General features: G+C 41.5%; 2 protein-coding genes across 16 annotated transcripts; one reads left to right on the top strand and one right to left on the bottom strand.

Moving 5' to 3' along the window:
• Window positions 1-3,071: 3,071 nt before the first annotated feature.
• Window positions 3,072-6,711, bottom strand: LOC109755457 (uncharacterized). 3 transcript variants are annotated; one of them, XM_073503365.1, is made up of 12 exons: window positions 6,441-6,711; window positions 6,025-6,340; window positions 5,824-5,956; window positions 5,343-5,725; window positions 5,066-5,269; window positions 4,687-4,981; window positions 4,401-4,599; window positions 4,206-4,322; window positions 3,881-4,140; window positions 3,712-3,787; window positions 3,492-3,570; window positions 3,072-3,393 (listed from the first exon to the last, which is right to left on the bottom strand). In XM_073503365.1, the coding sequence occupies exons 6-11, from the start codon at window positions 4,755-4,757 to the stop codon at window positions 3,496-3,498; spliced, it is 798 nt and encodes a 265-aa protein (XP_073359466.1). In that variant the 5' UTR covers window positions 4,758-4,981; window positions 5,066-5,269; window positions 5,343-5,725; window positions 5,824-5,956; window positions 6,025-6,340; window positions 6,441-6,711; the 3' UTR covers window positions 3,072-3,393; window positions 3,492-3,495. The 3 variants fall into 2 exon arrangements, with proteins under 3 accessions (XP_073359466.1, XP_073359467.1, XP_073359465.1); XM_073503364.1 differs by having other exon boundaries at window positions 5,808-5,956; window positions 6,441-6,703.
• Window positions 6,712-11,058: 4,347 nt separating this feature from the next.
• On the top strand, window positions 11,059-15,169 carry LOC109755460 (uncharacterized). 13 transcript variants are annotated; one of them, XR_012188929.1, is made up of 7 exons: window positions 11,462-12,680; window positions 13,100-13,142; window positions 13,535-13,649; window positions 13,725-13,900; window positions 14,099-14,342; window positions 14,466-14,660; window positions 14,757-15,169. XR_012188929.1 is itself a non-coding variant. In XM_073503361.1 (6 exons), the coding sequence occupies exons 2-4, from the start codon at window positions 11,887-11,889 to the stop codon at window positions 14,230-14,232; spliced, it is 1,104 nt and encodes a 367-aa protein (XP_073359462.1). In that variant the 5' UTR covers window positions 11,059-11,425; window positions 11,506-11,886; the 3' UTR covers window positions 14,233-14,342; window positions 14,466-14,660; window positions 14,757-15,169. The 13 variants fall into 13 exon arrangements, 7 of the variants coding, with proteins under 7 accessions (XP_073359462.1, XP_040253065.1, XP_040253063.1 ...); XM_073503361.1 differs by lacking the exons at window positions 13,100-13,142; window positions 13,535-13,649 and adding an exon at window positions 11,059-11,425 and having other exon boundaries at window positions 11,506-12,680; XR_012188928.1 differs by lacking the exon at window positions 13,100-13,142.
• Window positions 15,170-17,317: the final 2,148 nt, after the last annotated feature.

Here is a 17,317-nt window from a genome sequence, read left to right as displayed (position 1 = left end):
ATTTTTTATTGTTATGAACATAAAATGTTTGTATATAAAAGTATTTGTATGTAATTTATAACCTTACCGTGGTTATCATTGCAGAATGATATTATTCGTGCATCCACTTCTTTGATTGCTGGAAGCATTGAGGAGGGTATGTCTGGCCAGAGAGCCACTTTACCTTGATCATCATTGTATAATGGTTGTGTTTGTTCATCTGTTTCTCTGATGCTTGGAAACATTGAGGAGGGGATGTCTGTCCAGGAAAGATGGTTAGTTGTACATACATGTTTATATTTACTTAGAGTTTGAGTATTATATAAACTTGAGATTATTACCGTAAGTCATGACTTGTGGTTGCTCCAGAGGTTCTTTGTTTTCGTCGGTGTTTTTCGTCATGGATGCATCTTCTTTTGATGATACGGAACCAGTTTGCCTCCGTTTTCTCATGAATTGTTCGTTACGATGGTGTAGCAATGTTTACCTTTTTCCTGCTGCCACATGATCCCTGTGTTTTACAGCCAACGTAGAAGTACTAACCTCTTGTTCGGTTGCGACATACTCAGGGTTTTCCATTGCAAGTGAATCTTTGCATGGTGTGCTGCGTTCCATTTGACGGCGAGCTTTTCTTTGTTCTACTCTTGCTTTCTTTTGAACTGGCTGCAAGTTTGCATATTTTTGTTTTTCATGTGTGCAATGTGCTGCCTTCTGTTCTGCTGTCTTCCCTGAATCTTTCTTTTGATGATAGGCCTCACGGCGTTTTTTGAGTTTGTCCTGCCTTTCTTCATCGGTCATGCGTTCATTCCGCTCTTTATACCGCTCTTGATCTCTCTTTTCTTTTTTGTTCCTTAGCATTTTTCAATTTCTCCTGCCTTTCTTCATTGGTCATCCGTTCATATCGCTCTGTATCTCTTTTTCTTCTTTTCTCCTTCGCATCCATGGCTTGCCTGCATCAAAGTACAAAGCTAGCTAGCCTTTATATATGTATCACCACAGGTCTTGAGCTCTAGAAAATGGTGGAAAGAATTATTTATCAAGTTACATGAAATAAAACTGCTACAGAGAGTCAAGGGTACTTGGTCCTTTCTTATTTTGTGTTGTTCTGTCCATTCTAGAATTATATTAGTGATATCTTTTTGGTGATTTCTGCGGAAATTTTAAGCTTCTTATCATTTCTATTATTTTCTTCAAAAGAGAATTATTTGATTTGCATTTCAGTTAGCAAAATTAAGTAGTTCATGCCTTGGATTAGATATGAGAGGGATTTATTATAAGTAATAAACTGTATTCTAAATATGCATCCGTGCAGTTGGAGCCTTCATGGACTGGATATCTAGGCCCTGTTCGGTACCACTCCGCTCCACAACTCCGGTAGCAGAGTTGGTGGAGCTGCACTTCAAAACGGCGGAGGTGCACTTCCCCCGCTCTGCACATTCCGGGAGCGGGCGACTACCGAACATGGCCCTAATATTGTGAAACCGACTGTTCACTTTCCCATATCTATATGATGATGTAGATATATTTAGGAATATATAAAATCCATGACCTGATCCATGTATTTACAAGAGTTACCCAACATGCAGTAGTAGGACATGCATATTCTCAGTAATTTTGAGTTATATCGATTGTACTCCTTCGCTGATCAGCATGTAATCACTCTAAGACTGTACGATTAATTGTTTTATTCTAATGAAATTGCAATAGCAGGACAGGGGCAGAGGGCCATATACGCCTATGGTTGTCCTTAGAAGCATGAGGAGGTCATTGCTGATTCTAAATTGATTTGTACATACCTGGCTCGTTGTTTTTGACGTCAGCGGCGATACCGGCAAGTCGATGTGGAAAGGTGACTTGTTAAGAAGAATCGACCGAAAGCTTGATATATATTGGATCAAGGGGATTGTACATGTATGTATATAAATAGGATCTGGAGTCTTGTACTCAGTAGGAGTCGGGCTTTCACTTTCCATGGACTCATGTACCCAGTATGAGTCGGACTTGCACTGGCTTGCACTTTCCATGTCACCCAGTAGGATTCGGACTGCTATTCAACTTGCACTTTTCAGCTTCGGGTCTTGTTTTGTTTATTCTCAATTTTCCATGTGCGGCCAGCACAGTGCTGTTGTTGTGGAGAGCGAGATATTTTGCGGTTGTATTTTTTCTAAGCAATACCTAGACAAATGAGGCTAAGAAGAGATACAGATGTGTAATATCTTCGTGGTTTATTTCTTTTGAAAATTGGACGGTACTTTGTGTTCTCCTGCTTAAATTACGTGTTTTTATGAATATATTATTGTTTAGCTATTGAGAATTAAGTATATACTAATCCAAAACGTTGTTTTTTCATCAACACCATACATGTACGTACACTCTACAGTGACGTTAGAGGGAAATACAAAGCAAGTTGAACAGACCATGAAACATATATATATATATATATATATATATATATATATATATATATATATATATATATATATATATATATATATATCAAATGCTCCTGGCAAAGTTCAACTCAATAAAAGTCATTAGTTGATTTTTTTTTCCTGTGTGACTGAAGACTCAGGATTTGAACCAAAATTATGTGGTTTTTTTTTCTCTAGCCAAAGTTAGGTCAAGCCTGCTAAACTCTGTAGCCTGTTTAAATTACGTGTTTTTATGAATATATTCTCGTTTAGCTCTTGAGAATTAAGTAAATATACCAATCCAAACGTTAATTTTTTCATCAACACCATACATGTACGTACACTCTACAGTGACGTTAGAGGGAAATACAAAGCAATTTTTTTGGTACAGTACATATAGATTTGTCTTTTTTGTGTAGCTCACATTTTAATGTATTTCGACCTGAAAATTTGCACAGATGTACATTATGTATCTAGGTATATGTGTATTTATTTTCAGAATTTTTTGAAACTAAAAAGTTTGGATTTAGAAGTTACATGTGCATTATGTATCTACGTATATGTGTATTTATTTTCAGAATTTTTTGAAACTAAAAAGTTTGGATTTAGAAGTTTTCAAATAAAGGCCTCCGTGGAGCTCGGTCTCTAGTTGGCATTTTCGAATAGAAACAAACTATAAAATAATTATTAATCAACAGAGTACACGATTCTGTACTATTTGTGATTTCCACAGTATTGTCATGTCTGAACCCACAAACATCGAATTTTGAAGCAATCCGTCATCTCTTATAATTGGCAACCCCCAAAAATGTATATCCTGGCAAGCTTCAAAAGTTTTCTACATACATGTAAGGGATATCTTAAGTAGAAACCAAAATCTACTATTAATTTCTCAAAGGAAAAAAATCCATCTCTACATGTTCATCGTCTCCCTGCTCATTGTCTATTAACTGTTGGCTGCAAGAAATCTCTCTGACAAATTACCTTCCACCGATTGAGCTCCCTACACAAGCATATTGGTAGGAAAACAAGGTTAGCATATTGGAATAAGATATTTGAGTCATTTGACATTTCGAGATGAATTGATACTATTTGACATACCCGTTTAACTTTGGATTTTCCTAATACAATTGATGAAGTCCAGTACACCAGCAGGCATGTTATCTTCACATTCATTGTCCTTGAATGTTAGTAGTTGGCCCAAAATTTGTTTTCTGAGTTCATATCAATCCTATTCATTCATTTTTTTGTAAAAGAATGACATCAGCATCACATGTATAATAATCATAAAAGCAAATATCTATACGGTTGCAATATTTACCTTTAAAAATGGCAAATGTGGTCTTTCGTCTTCCCATGTGGACATGAATAGGGGAACAAGATAACCAGACAGTTCCCTTATATAAGAATATAAATATACTTTATTAATATTGTCTACATACTCAAATCAACAAATAATCAGTATCTAGTATTCATCTTCTGAAAAATACCTGTTGTAAACTGGAATATCATCTAGGATTCTATGATGCCATAAGAGAATATCCTCGTTCCATCTAGACCCAGGGCATGCTTTTGACATTGCTTTCGGTAAATGTTCGGAAATCCATATAATTTTTTTCACATATTTTGCGAGTGGGTTGTATCGGTACATTGGATTAATAGGAGTAGGGTCCAAAATGTACACTGTTCTCGTATCTTGATCCAATGTGAATAGAATGAATTCATCAATGCATTGTACTGGAATATGGATCTGAAATAGGCTACATATTAGATGCAATAAAAAAATTGCTCTAAAGTATACAAAAGTGCTCTTACCGATTTGCATGTTGAAACATTATATTTGATACCAGGCCAACTACGAACAGAATTTGCTAGTTGCTCCACATCTAACTTTTTACGAAAATCTGGGTGCCTTCCAAAATCAGTAGTCATCTAGTATATAAAATTATTGGTTAGAAAGATGATAAAAAATTAGAATATAAAAAGAATATAACGAATATAAAAACATACCCAAAATTTCATGTCGAGATAATGCTTTGCTATCAGTTGCTTTGTTTTTTGTGATGTTTGGATGTCATCCAACATAATCTTCCGTACGATCAAATTAAAGCAATCACGGTCCATGGGTAAATCATCCTTTAGCAATCCTTGTAGTTTTCTGAGAGACAAGCTAATTGGATATGGTTTTGAACTTCGGATCCATACTTTCCTGATAATGATACAAATTAAGAAAATAAACCATTAATAAAACAATTCAGATACTATACAATTGCAATACTAATTTAAAATGACTTACTCTAAAATCTCGGTGTAATTAATTGATTTAATGAAGCTATAGAGTCCAGCTATTAACTCATGTAAGGTCATATTAGAAAGAATTGATATTAGTGATCTGTATTTATTTTCAACATATAATGGGATTTTTGTTTTTGTTTTTTTATATCATCTAAACTTTCCAATATTTGAACATCATCAGGATCTCCCTTGCTGTCATCGTCACTTTCTTCAACGATTGTAGTCATTGCTGCAGTGTTTGTTTTCCAACATAATAGTATGCTGGCTAACTTAAACCTAAAAGAAGTAATCATTTCCTGTGCAACACGAACAATTATTAGTATATTTAAAAAGTACTTTTTGTAAAAGTAACATACTTTTTATTAAAAAAAGATATATACCTGTGTAATTGGGTAGGATAGTGCACATCCGGTGAAATATTCCATAAATTTAACCATAAATAAACCACATGAAGAACTATCTTTTTGAATTGCCTTTTGTAATTGTTCTGTGATCTTCCATTCAGTAAGATCAACGTCTTTCCAATCGTCGCTTACCAACTTTTGACTTTTAAGAAGGTCCAAATGAAATTGTATTCCTCGTAGCTAAAAATAAAATAGTGGTAAGAAGAAATGATACACATTATCTAAGTATATTAAAAATCGTGTTGTAACTAACCGTATTAGCAAGATCATCTCTGTCAGAATTCCAGCACAATGAGTCTAGAACTTGAACCTCACATTTTTTTGTATTCACAACAACTAAATACCAATGTGTGTTATTGGCATTTATTGGAAGTTTAATCTGTAATAAAGATAATTAGGAAAATAGTAAATGAAAATGCATGAAACCTAGAACATGTAAATTATGAATATGGAGATTACCATGTCATGCCGCATATATTCGAGGACAATCTCTGTCATGAAGGCACTACCTTCTTGTATTCCAATGGTGCCATCTCGTTTAAATAGTGAGGTAACAAATGGACTCTCAAAATATACTTTATTATCATTCTGGAGATGTATTTGGTCCTTTATACAACATATATATGCATTGATCACCTATAATTAAGAATTAAAAAAATACATTACTAATTGATATTAGTGATTAGAAACTCTTTACTGTTTGAGTAAGGGTACTTACATCATCATTTACCCACTCTTTCTCATCTAGCAGGCACATCAATTGATGTTGCAAGACAGAACTTCCATCTATCTGAACCAGCAATTGTTTTCTCAAAGATGATTCTATTGCTATATGAGCACATAGATCATGGTCGGTCAATGTATAGTCTACAGAAAATCAAATAATTTAAGAATATATTGTATACGAAAGCACACGTGATAAATCAAGCAAATACCTTGTGGGAGATAATCATATGTCTCATCAACTTTGATCTCTTTATGTGAATTTGGTTCCTTAATATCATGCAATGGGAAAACAGGAGATATTGTCGAGCTAGATGGGGATGGAGGTGATGGTAGTGTATCATGATTCATCTGATTATCTGATTCCGGCACAAACGATTCAAAACACTCTGAACCTGGAGAAGATGTTTTCATAGTTGGTGACATAGGTGATGGTTCCAGTACACGTGATTCAGAAATTTTTGCCTTTTTGGAAGGCCGGTTATCAAAATCCTCTGCAATGTCCAGTTCAGCGATGTCATCTATTTTCTGCAGTCAGAACAAAAATAAAATGTAAACCTCCAACCGTTAGATCAGTTGAAACAGAGGTAGTACACCATAGCTCCCAGTCTGAATATATGAAACGTACAGTCTTCACGTCGGTATCATCCAGCATTATTGGTGCAATGTCCGAGAGCTGAACCTCCTTGGCCTCCACCTGAGTTGGATTGGATGCCTTTGGCACCTGCACGTGCATACACATCAGAGACATGAAAACCAGGCCAAATCACTTTTTTATTTATTGCATGAATGGCAGGGCAATTCTGAACATCAAGTGACAGCAGACACTTAATTCTACTAAACCATCAAAGAGATGCCACACTTCAGTGTTAACAGAAATAATACAAACAGTGCCATCAACTAAAAAGGCTGTATTCATCATTCTCTCAATTGTTCTGATAAGAACTGAGCTATGTTGCATTGGTGAGATTAAAATATGAAGATGAAAATAGCACTCTCCACATATGATTTCTGTGGCCATGATAGTCCAGTCAAGATTTCCCTTGCTTGAGCCTTAAATAGCATAGCATAATGTCATTAAAATGGCTCATTACCGCAAGGAGAATGCTTATCATAACATTGACCCACTGGGAGGCCAAAAAGAGAATAGAGTAGAATTTGGATAATAAACATGATCCATCATTTCTTATTATGGATAATAAACAGGATCCATCATTGCTTATTACGCCATAAACAGGTATAGCCTGAATATTTAGTGTGCACTCGTCAAATATTTAGGAAAAGGGCATAGAAAGAATCATTTGCGAATCATATTTAGGAAAAGGGCATAGAAAATCACTTGGAGAGTTGACAGGTTCAGTTGAATAGTAACCTGCTGCACATATCTAAACCACAAATTCAGGAGCACCATTTTATTGACATTTTATTTATCCTACATCTTTGTGAGACCCGCAGACTCAGCGCAGAACCTAAAAAAAATCCTACATTTACTTTCTCAAACAGAACTGCATTTTTCTAGTTGTTAAAATACAGTGAGCAGCAATTTTTCGTAAACATAATGCCCTCTTGAAAACAATTGAGACCCATCCATCACTTATTTGTGAACTACTTTTGTTCTGGTCACCTATGTCCTTACGAATTTACTTTGCTTCTGTCAAGTACAAACATAATCCATCTATGTAGGAGTGCATGATGTGTTGATTGTCAATGAAATATAGTCTACTGTCGGCAACAGCTATATTTGCTACAGTACACTGATGATTTGACAAACATATGAGTCCCATCAGATGCTTCAAAAGTACCTGAACCAAAGTAGGTCTAGGCGACAGTTGATGGTCTTCCGGCAAAGTCAGCGGAGGCGATGGTAGATTGTCTTGCGGCGAAGTCGGCGGAGATGATGGCGGTGAGGTCAAAGGAAACGACTGCTGCGAAGTTGACAGATACAATATAATACAATCATAAATTTGGCTAGGAGGAAGATCAGGGCATAGTAATGCAAATTTTGCCACTAAAAAGAAAATAGAGTAGAATTTGGATAATAAACATGATCCATCATTTCTTATTATGGATAATAAATATGATCCATCATTGCTTATTACGCCATAAACAGGTATAGCCTGAATATTTAGTGTGCAGTCGACAAATATTTAGGAAAAGGGCATTGAAAGAATCACAACTTAGAGGCTCAACACGAATTGGTTCATTCACATGCCTTGCCCATATAACTGAATATCTAATAAAAAGAAGAAAAAATAAGCTGCTAGCATAGTCAGAGGCAGGGGACAGAAACAACACCTAAAACAAGGAATTGCATCCAATGAATATCAAGGGGATATATACCTCTGGTGTAGCCGCCGAAAACGACATTGGACGGTTGGACGGACGTTCTTGTTCCTTCGGCGAACTCGACGTTTCTTCCTCCGGCGAACTCGGCGGCGACATTGGACGTTTCGACGAAACTTGCAATTTCGACGGGATTTGATGGAGCTTCTGGTCCAAGGACGCAACCTGATGGAGATTCCGGCCGAGGACACTTCCTTCTTATACCAGGCAAATCAAATCCGGGTCGGGCACTCCATTGCTTGGTGTTGGAGAAGGACACGGCCTCCTATTGTCCATCCAAATCACGACACGGGAATAGCTCGTCCGAGATTGAGAAGGATACGGAGGAGGCCGGAGAGGATTGGCGGCGGCGGACATGTCACAGCGAAGCGCGCCCGCGGCCGGCATACCCACCAGAAAATGTTCCCCCTTCTGTCCTCCATCAAGCGCAGCAAGGATGGCCGTCCGGCGACAAGGGCACCGGCGATGAACCTCTCCTAGTCCACCGCCCATGAACCTCTCCTGCTCCGCTGGCACCTCCCTTGAACCTCTCCTGCTCCGCCCGCCGCGCGGTGCCTGAACCTCTGCTGCTCCGAACGCCGCGCCGCGCCTGAACATCTTCTCCGTTTCCAACCAGCTTGCTCTTCTCGTCCTCGCGCACCTGCTTGAATCCTGACGAGGAATGCGACGGACGATGAGCGGCAAGCAGGCCACGAGAGAGGGGACGGCGAGGAAGGGGGGGTGTACTGAAGATGGTGGCGGCTGCCGGCAGGAGGTGGCCGTGGCGGCGGCGGAGGCTGGAGGACGCGAGCCTCGTCGCGGCCGCTCGCAGGGACATGCCCTTCCTTACTTGGCAGAGCGAGACGGGGGGAGAATGGGAGCACGGGAGAGTACCCCTCCCCGGCGCTCCTTCTCCTCCGCGGCTCACCGCCGCCGTGGGGCCTCCTGCCGGCGCCCCCCTCACGACACGGGAGCGACTCTGTCGCGCAGAGCGCAAACCTCCTTATCTTGTGCGCCAACCCAGGCCCAATAGAAAGTAACGGCCCAAGCGTGCCCGTGAGTGAAAGAATTAAATCTTTAGTGCGTACCCCAAATTAGTACCACCTCGTTTATATCGTTTTTATTACGATTTTGTCCATACAAATTGTAAAAGCGTATTATAACATGAGAAGAAAGCGTATTGTGACGGTGAACCCGACAAAGTCGATCCGTGCTTTATTATTAGGGAGAGACTAGCACAAATGACAGTGCGTTGCAACGGGAGAAAACGATGGTTTCTATGAATCTGCCAGATCAAGGAACCATGTCGTTGGACAACGCTCGAGAAATTGGTTCATTTCATCAGCATATGGGGTATGATTTTAAGTAAACTGATCTGTCTGAACAACCACTTCTTGATTGTTAGTTCATTCTTTAGGTTATTTGTTCATTCTTGAACTTCAATAAATATGAAGTAATAGCAGCAAGCAAACTAACCTAGAATAATAATTGCAGCAGCAAGCAAACGAATCGAGAGGAGTAATAGTTGCGGCAAGCATAATCCGTTCATTTAAAAAAATTGTTTAGCTGGCATCACAACGTATTTGTTTATCAATAATCTAGTGATATATAGTATATATCCATAAGCACGTGAGTATTTTTTGCAGAAATTTTGTAAACTTACTTAAAGGTTTGTTTTCAAGTTCTGCATAATTTGGCTCCATGCCAAGAGTCAAAAATCGTTTACATGAAAGATGTACCATGTATAAGTTGCATCCACACTATTTATAGAAACATGTGACAACAACCTTGCAATGGAGGCAGCCCGTGCGTTGCAACGGGAGAGAAAAAAACGATGGCACGGTGATGCATATAGTAAATTCCCGTTGGCACGGCGGGGGCTCTGATTATATGGCATCGAGTGCAATAGCAATGCCTATCCAGAAATACCATCACTAAGTTCAAATTATTAATGTTCGAATAGACCGCATGTGTGTCCTTTGTCAGGTTTTTCAATGTGTCCAAAACTTTCAAACTGATGTCTAGATACACAAACATTGGCTGAGCCTGCTCTGCCTCTTGAAGATGTGTGTCATACTGTCTTCTCTCTTCTCCTTTATAGCTTTTTTGGGTTGTCCTTATATAAATTAAAATCCCACAAAATAAGCAAGGCATACCTGCAATAGAACTCCTTTTCAACATGGAATTTTACAAATAGAAACATGCAGCTGATAAACATGTGTGGCAGTAGGAGTATTCAATAGTAGCGTGAAGGATTTGTAACACTACTCTTTCATGTCAAAAGGACTGCAACTGCATGAAGACTTGCTTTCACTTGGGAAACCAAGCTAAGTAGCAGTCCAGAGAGACAGTATAAGTACATCGCATCAGATAAACACCACGAGCAACACATGGTTCAAGAATAATGATATGATGCAAGTCTTTAACATCCTAGCACACATGTCCGTGCGTTGCAACGGAAAAAATAAATGTGTCCAGCAAAATGCCTATCGGTGGCTTGACAACATCCTTGGGGGCAGGTAGGTGCATGCCGAGGTCTAGAAGAAATACATATCATGTTTTAGTCTCCATTAACCATGGTGAATGGATGTGGTCCCCCCTGAATGATTAGGAATGTTGCATGGTCATTCTTTTAATCCTTGCATGCAAATTTTAGTGCATCTTATAATCTAAACAGATGAGTGAAAGAAATAAAAGTAGGAGTTACAAACAAAAAGGATAATGAGATAGAGTAAACAAACCGGAATGAGGAAGAGTATGTATGTATCATACCCCACACTTACGTTGTACTCCTTAGGAATGCATTCTGAATGACATGTGTTAAGAAGCACTGCCCTACTTGAAAGCTTATCCATTCGTCTCCCCTCGGCTGCTAGCGCTCCATCTATCATGTCCTCATTTGACCATATTGTATCAGATTGACAAAAACTACCTTTTTGTTTCCTTTGCCCTCTCCTAGCACTCCAGACTCTCCAACGCCTGCTCTCCTCTTCTACTCGGCCGGCTCATCCGAGCGGAGTGCTAGACAAAGATGAAATTGAATATATGTTGATTATTTCTATGACCCGGGAGAAATATCTCTATCTTTGTCTAAATCCCTTCTCTAGCCTTGTATTTCTTTTCTTACGCAAAAGTTTCTGTTTAATTGAAAAGGAAGAGAGGGAAGCCCATCGGCCAGCGCAGCCCAACACCATCGGGCCCAACCTACTCCCGCTATCCATCGATCCCATCGTCTCCCTCCAGCGCTGCCCCCCACGCCGGCCTCAACCCTCACCTTCCTCCGCACCGCAGGTGACCGCCGCCACCGGGAAGCCAAGCAGATGAGCACGCCCCCCCCCCCCCCCCCCCCCCCCCCACTTTTCTCTCAGCAGGAGCCCGCCGCCATGGACGCCTCTGCCTCACGCTACCCACCGGATCTGGTTCTCCAGGGCGGGATCCGCCCGTTCCCGGCCTTCACTCACCCGCTCGCCAACCGCCGGAGTCCCAAGTCCCGCCGGCGCCGTGACCCGCCGCCAGGAGCTCGTGTTCAAGCCGCGACGACTGCCTCCTCCGCACAGCACCCCGCGCGTCCAAATCCCTCCTCCTCCTCTGGTTTTACGAGACCTTGCGGCATTGTTTTTGCCACCGTTCCTTTCTTTGGTCGATTCGTGTACGCCTCATCCTCCTGACCTCTGTTTGAGGTTTATAGTTTGGTTCCTTGTTGAAATCATTAGTTTGTACCTATATGAACTGGTTAGATTGAGCGTAAATTCATGATGTGGGATTATTGCTGGTCGAACCGTACGGGGAAAGATCAAGACGAAGGGATGAAAAAAAGTCACGTTTGTTTCTGTTACCCATTTTTTTTTTATGCTCTCAGGAACAGGCCATTAGCCCTGGATGTGGCCCAGGGAGTTTGGCGGGGAAGGGAGCAGGTGCGATCGTTCGTTGCACCCGCGTGGTTCCTCCAATTAGTACCACCTCGTGTATCTCTACTCCTAATGGAGCAGTTGGTGAATAGTCCGCGCGGTTTATTTTTGCTGGTTTATTTTCGTCATCCTCCAACCACCGTTTTTTTCGTCATCATCCCATCTGTGCCAAAAAACCTTTGCCAAAAATTGGAAGAAGAACGAACGGAAAAAACCGGACGAAGCGGGAGCGAGCCCCCTCGCAGGAACAAGAGATCCAGGCCCCCTCCCACGAGCAAAAAACCGGAGGAGGCTGCCCTCAATCTAATCGCTACAGCGATGGGAACCACGCCCCAGCTGCCATCGCCGATCTATTCGCTACGTGGAGGATCCCTTTGCCGGCGCCGAGGTGCCAGAGAAGCCGCCGCCGAGTTGTTAGAGGAGCCGCCGCCGCCGTGGGGCCGCCGCAGCCGAGGTCCTCCATCGCCACCCCGGCCCCGGCCATCCAGGTGCCGCCGACCCACCCACGCCGCCGCCCCACGCGCGTGGTCTGCCCCTCCTCGCCTCCATGCGCCGCTGCCGCCCACGCACGCCATCTGCCCCTGCAAACCTCCACGTGTCGCCGATGAGTTCGTCGTTGCCGATGGGATCGCCGCAAGGTGAGTTGAATCAACCTAGCACAGAACGCGGTGATTGGGAGATGGGATCTTCTGTTGCCCGGGGATGTACATCTGATTTTAAGAATATTATCTGAGTCCTGCGTCCCTTTAGCCTCCTCCCCTCCAACGTCTATGGCTCTGTGATGTGCCGTGTTAGTTACCCATTTACACCGTCTTTTTTTCCCGAGATTGATGCGGTGTTTGTTCTCCGTATCGTGCATGAGGAGGGAGAAGCACAGGGAGAAAGGGGACCATGGGCGATGCTATTGTGCACTGATATGTGAGAGGATGGATATCTAATAATCACTTCATTTTTCCTGTTAAACAAAATCAGCCAACCATATTTAACAAAATCCCAATACTAATTGTTGCATGATTTGGATTAATTATCAGTGGTCTGGCATTTTGTATGCCTACAGATTGTTCCTTTTTGGGTTGCACCTTCATTGTAGATGATACGAGGTACGTGTTTTATCTTTCTCTCTCAGTTTTGAACAATGGGCAGGTTTGAAAATAATGTTCTGTCAGTCAAATTTGTTGGCATGAGCATGAGGCACATCCATAGCAATGATTTGGATCTGTCATTGGTCGTCAACTGAAATAGTCACTAGGCTCCCTTGTGTAGTTTCAAGTAGTCAGAGGGCCCTTTGTATACTCAATAATGTTTACGTTGCAATAATTGGTCAAAAATGGACCTGGATGTTACACACAAGTAGGAATATATATTTACCAAATATGACCTCAGCTTGTAAACAGTTGAAAAGGGAGCAATGGCAGCGTCTAATATTAGGTTTCCTCCCTTGAGCTTGATATACATTGTTAGTATATATACTCATGTGTGTTTTCTCCTGCAGATTGGTAGACTAATATATGTCCAACCAGTGAAAGAAAATAACATAAATGAATTCTGAGCTTTCTTGCAATATTCACCCGCTTGCCGTTGTTTCGTATATGTACATATAAAATCAGGTCTGCACCCAAGACTTGCTTGGAGCATTTGTTTTCGTTTTAGGACATTCATCTAGACATGCATGTTGTTTCTAGGTGTTACAAAAGAAGGTTGATGAAGATTATATTATCTAATCAGCAACTGATCTGGTACAATAAAGAAGCAGCAAATGAGCTAGAAAAAATCAGTCTGGAGATGAATAAATCCGGCATCTTGATGTTTCATATCTATTGGTTCCTTGTTTGGCAGCCTATGTTGGTAGATGTGAGAGGTAAACTTGTCTTCAGACCTGCTTAATTGTCGATTCGAACAAATACTTGAACAGGTATCTTGTGCAATGCATGATTTCAACCACTAACAACCTGGACATTATATATCTTAAATAAAAGAAATAGTACTCTATTCTTTAGTTATTTATATGGACTTACTTCTATTGTGAATAACAGTCCCTTTTTAATCATTTTACCAGCTCCAAATATGGAAGCAGCCAGCGTGCGAAAGATTAAAGGATGCATTGCTACAGTGAAAACATTCAGTGGGCGACCAACAACCAGAATGTCATTGCTTTTATCATGGCATCCAACACTTGCAGATGTGACATAAAAGGGGGTTCTGAAGCTGATGAACTTGGATGGCCTGACAGTCTACCATACCAACGACCATCTCCAAGTACACGAACTTGAAAACTTTCTAAGATTCGTACACACCTTCAGGTACAGATGCTTGGTTTTTCTCTAGAATTTCTATACATTTTAAGCGGACGAGCCGCCCATATATTCATTAGAAAATGATGTAGGTGACCCTATTTAAAATGACATTTCAGATTTGTTTTCCAGGTAAAGATCAGAAAGCGGACAATGTTTCTATTATGTTTCAGGAAAAATTTGGATCTTTTTGGTCGGTTATTGCAACCATCTGTCTGAATGAGTATAAAAACAATGCTATGAGGTAATGCAAGCATGAGGGTGCCTCTTTTCACAATATGCGAACATATGGGCTATTCGAGGCTTTATGTTGTTTTTCAATCTAAGGCACGTGAAACTTTACTGTGTCGTTATTTAACATACCAATATCATTGCTTCCTCCAAATCCATATATTTTTCATTTCTTCATTCATGTGTGTATAGGACAAAGAGGAGATAAAAGGAGTATTGGAAAGCTTAAAACCAGCCCCCCGAAACCACTCTGCCTGGAGAAAGAAGACAATATCTGGCATGATCCGATCAATCAGTGATAGATCAAATAGCTTATTCCGCATTGTCATACACAATGCGGTATAATTAGAAAAATACACAATGCCATCTTTTCCTGTGAGCCCGAGTCCATTATCTTGCCCTGTGGCAAAGAAATATATTTCAAGTTTCTTGGGTGCGTCTGTTAGCTGCTAAGGTGGATTTAATTAGGTAGCTTATTGATCTCAAGAACTCTTCAATCTCATATGGCTGTCGCCCTTTCCAGCCGACATAGAAAGAAAAACTCAATGGTGATCCGAACATCTAGAGCCACTTCTAATCTATGGGAGCTCAATTCTATTTTTTAACAAGAATGTGAGTTTGGATGCAGTCTTCAGATGAATCAAGCCTGAGATCCATAGGCGTCGTTGGCTAATTAGCTGTTGAGTTCCAAAGATGCAAAGTATTTTGTACCTTCCATATGGAAATACTTGTCACAGAAATGGACAAAAATGGATGTATCTAGAACTAAAATATGTCTAGATACATCCATTTCTCCTACAATAATTCCGGACGGAGAGAGTATGTTTCATGAAAGAATATTAACGGAGACAACAACTTATGATAATTATTGTATCATTTGGATCCTATAAATGGCATGTATACCATCTTCCTCTTGTTTCTATCAATAGTAAAGCTACGCTTGATAATGCACTCCATATTGGCTTGACGAGTGAATGCTTCGTTGTTGTCTTGTGAGGACTATGTGATGCGTGATGAGGAAGAAGTGAAAGGAGCAATGGGATGGTGACAGGCACATCGCCCTTGGGTATAAGGCGGAGGTGCTTACTATAAAGATTGAGAGGGAGGGAGAGAGAGGGAGGGGGAGAGAGAGCGAGAGCGAGAGAGGGGGACGTGAAACTTTACTGTGTCGTTATTTAACATACCAATATCATTGCTTCCTCCAAATCCATATATTTTTCATTTCTTCATTCATGTGTGTATAGGACAAAGAGGAGATAAAAGGAGTATTGGAAAGCTTAAAACCAGCCCCCCGAAACCACTCTGCCTGGAGAAAGAAGACAATATCTGGCATGATCCGATCAATCAGTGATAGATCAAATAGCTTATTCCGCATTGTCATACACAATGCGGTATAATTAGAAAAATACACAATGCCATCTTTTCCTGTGAGCCCGAGTCCATTATCTTGCCCTGTGGCAAAGAAATATATTTCAAGTTTCTTGGGTGCGTCTGTTAGCTGCTAAGGTGGATTTAATTAGGTAGCTTATTGATCTCAAGAACTCTTCAATCTCATATGGCTGTCGCCCTTTCCAGCCGACATAGAAAGAAAAACTCAATGGTGATCCGAACATCTAGAGCCACTTCTAATCTATGGGAGCTCAATTCTATTTTTTAACAAGAATGTGAGTTTGGATGCAGTCTTCAGATGAATCAAGCCTGAGATCCATAGGCGTCGTTGGCTAATTAGCTGTTGAGTTCCAAAGATGCAAAGTATTTTGTACCTTCCATATGGAAATACTTGTCACAGAAATGGACAAAAATGGATGTATCTAGAACTAAAATATGTCTAGATACATCCATTTCTCCTACAATAATTCCGGACGGAGAGAGTATGTTTCATGAAAGAATATTAACGGAGACAACAACTTATGATAATTATTGTATCATTTGGATCCTATAAATGGCATGTATACCATCTTCCTCTTGTTTCTATCAATAGTAAAGCTACGCTTGATAATGCACTCCATATTGGCTTGACGAGTGAATGCTTCGTTGTTGTCTTGTGAGGACTATGTGATGCGTGATGAGGAAGAAGTGAAAGGAGCAATGGGATGGTGACAGGCACATCGCCCTTGGGTATAAGGCGGAGGTGCTTACTATAAAGATTGAGAGGGAGGGAGGGAGGGAGGGAGAGAGAGGGAGGGGGAGAGAGAGCGAGAGCGAGAGAGGGGGAGGGGGAGGGGGAAGGGGAGGGGGAGAGAGAGAGAGAGAGAGAGAGCGAGAGCGAGAGAGGGGGAGGGGGAGGGAGCGGGAGGGGGAGGGGGAGGGGGAGAGAGAGAGGGAGGGGGAGGGAGAGAGAGAGCGAGAGAGGGGGAGGGGGAGGGGGAGAGAGAGAGGGGGGAGAGAGAGAGAGGGAGAGCGAGCGAGGGGGATGGGGGGAGAGAGAGCGAGAGAGGGGGAGGGAGAGAGGGAGAGAGAGAGGGAGGGAGAGGGAGAGGGAGCGGGAGGGGGAGGGGAGGGGGAGGGGAGGGGGAGAGAGAGAGGGGGGAGGGGGAGGGGAAGGGAGAGAGAGAGCGCGAGAGCGAGAGAGGGGGAGGGGGAGGGAGAGAGAGAGAGAGGGGGAGGGAGAGAGAGAGAGGGAGAGGGAGAGGGGGAGGGGAGGGAGAGGGGGAGGGAGAAGGGAAGGGGGAGGGGGAGGGGGAGGGGAGAGAGAGAGATCTTGCATGTATACGTCGATAGGATAACTACTTTTTTAGCAATGGGAACAGCGG

Source organism: Aegilops tauschii, chromosome 7, assembly GCF_002575655.3.
Source record: "Aegilops tauschii subsp. strangulata cultivar AL8/78 chromosome 7, Aet v6.0, whole genome shotgun sequence".
Classification (NCBI taxonomy): Eukaryota; Viridiplantae; Streptophyta; class Magnoliopsida; order Poales; family Poaceae; genus Aegilops; species Aegilops tauschii.
This window is presented reverse-complemented; position numbering and strand designations above follow the sequence as displayed.

What these genes read in the sequence shown, in the direction of transcription:
- LOC109755460 (XM_073503361.1), top strand. Translation starts at nt 11,887, where the DNA reads ATGATGTGGGATTATTGCTGGTCGAACCGTACGGGGAAAGATCAAGAC. An exon ending in GCCGATGGGATCGCCGCAAG is followed by an intron (nt 12,681 to 13,724) that starts GTGAGTTGAATC and finishes TGTTGTTTCTAG; the next exon opens with GTGTTACAAAAGAAGGTTGA. An exon ending in TATGTTGGTAGATGTGAGAG is followed by an intron (nt 13,901 to 14,098) that starts GTAAACTTGTCT and finishes TCATTTTACCAG; the next exon opens with CTCCAAATATGGAAGCAGCC.
- LOC109755457 (XM_073503365.1), bottom strand. Translation starts at nt 4,757, where the DNA reads ATGACCTTACATGAGTTAATAGCTGGACTCTATAGCTTCATTAAATCA. An exon ending in ATCTCGACATGAAATTTTGG is followed by an intron (nt 4,323 to 4,400) that starts GTATGTTTTTAT and finishes TTTATATACTAG; the next exon opens with ATGACTACTGATTTTGGAAG. An exon ending in ATGTTTCAACATGCAAATCG is followed by an intron (nt 4,141 to 4,205) that starts GTAAGAGCACTT and finishes AGCCTATTTCAG; the next exon opens with ATCCATATTCCAGTACAATG.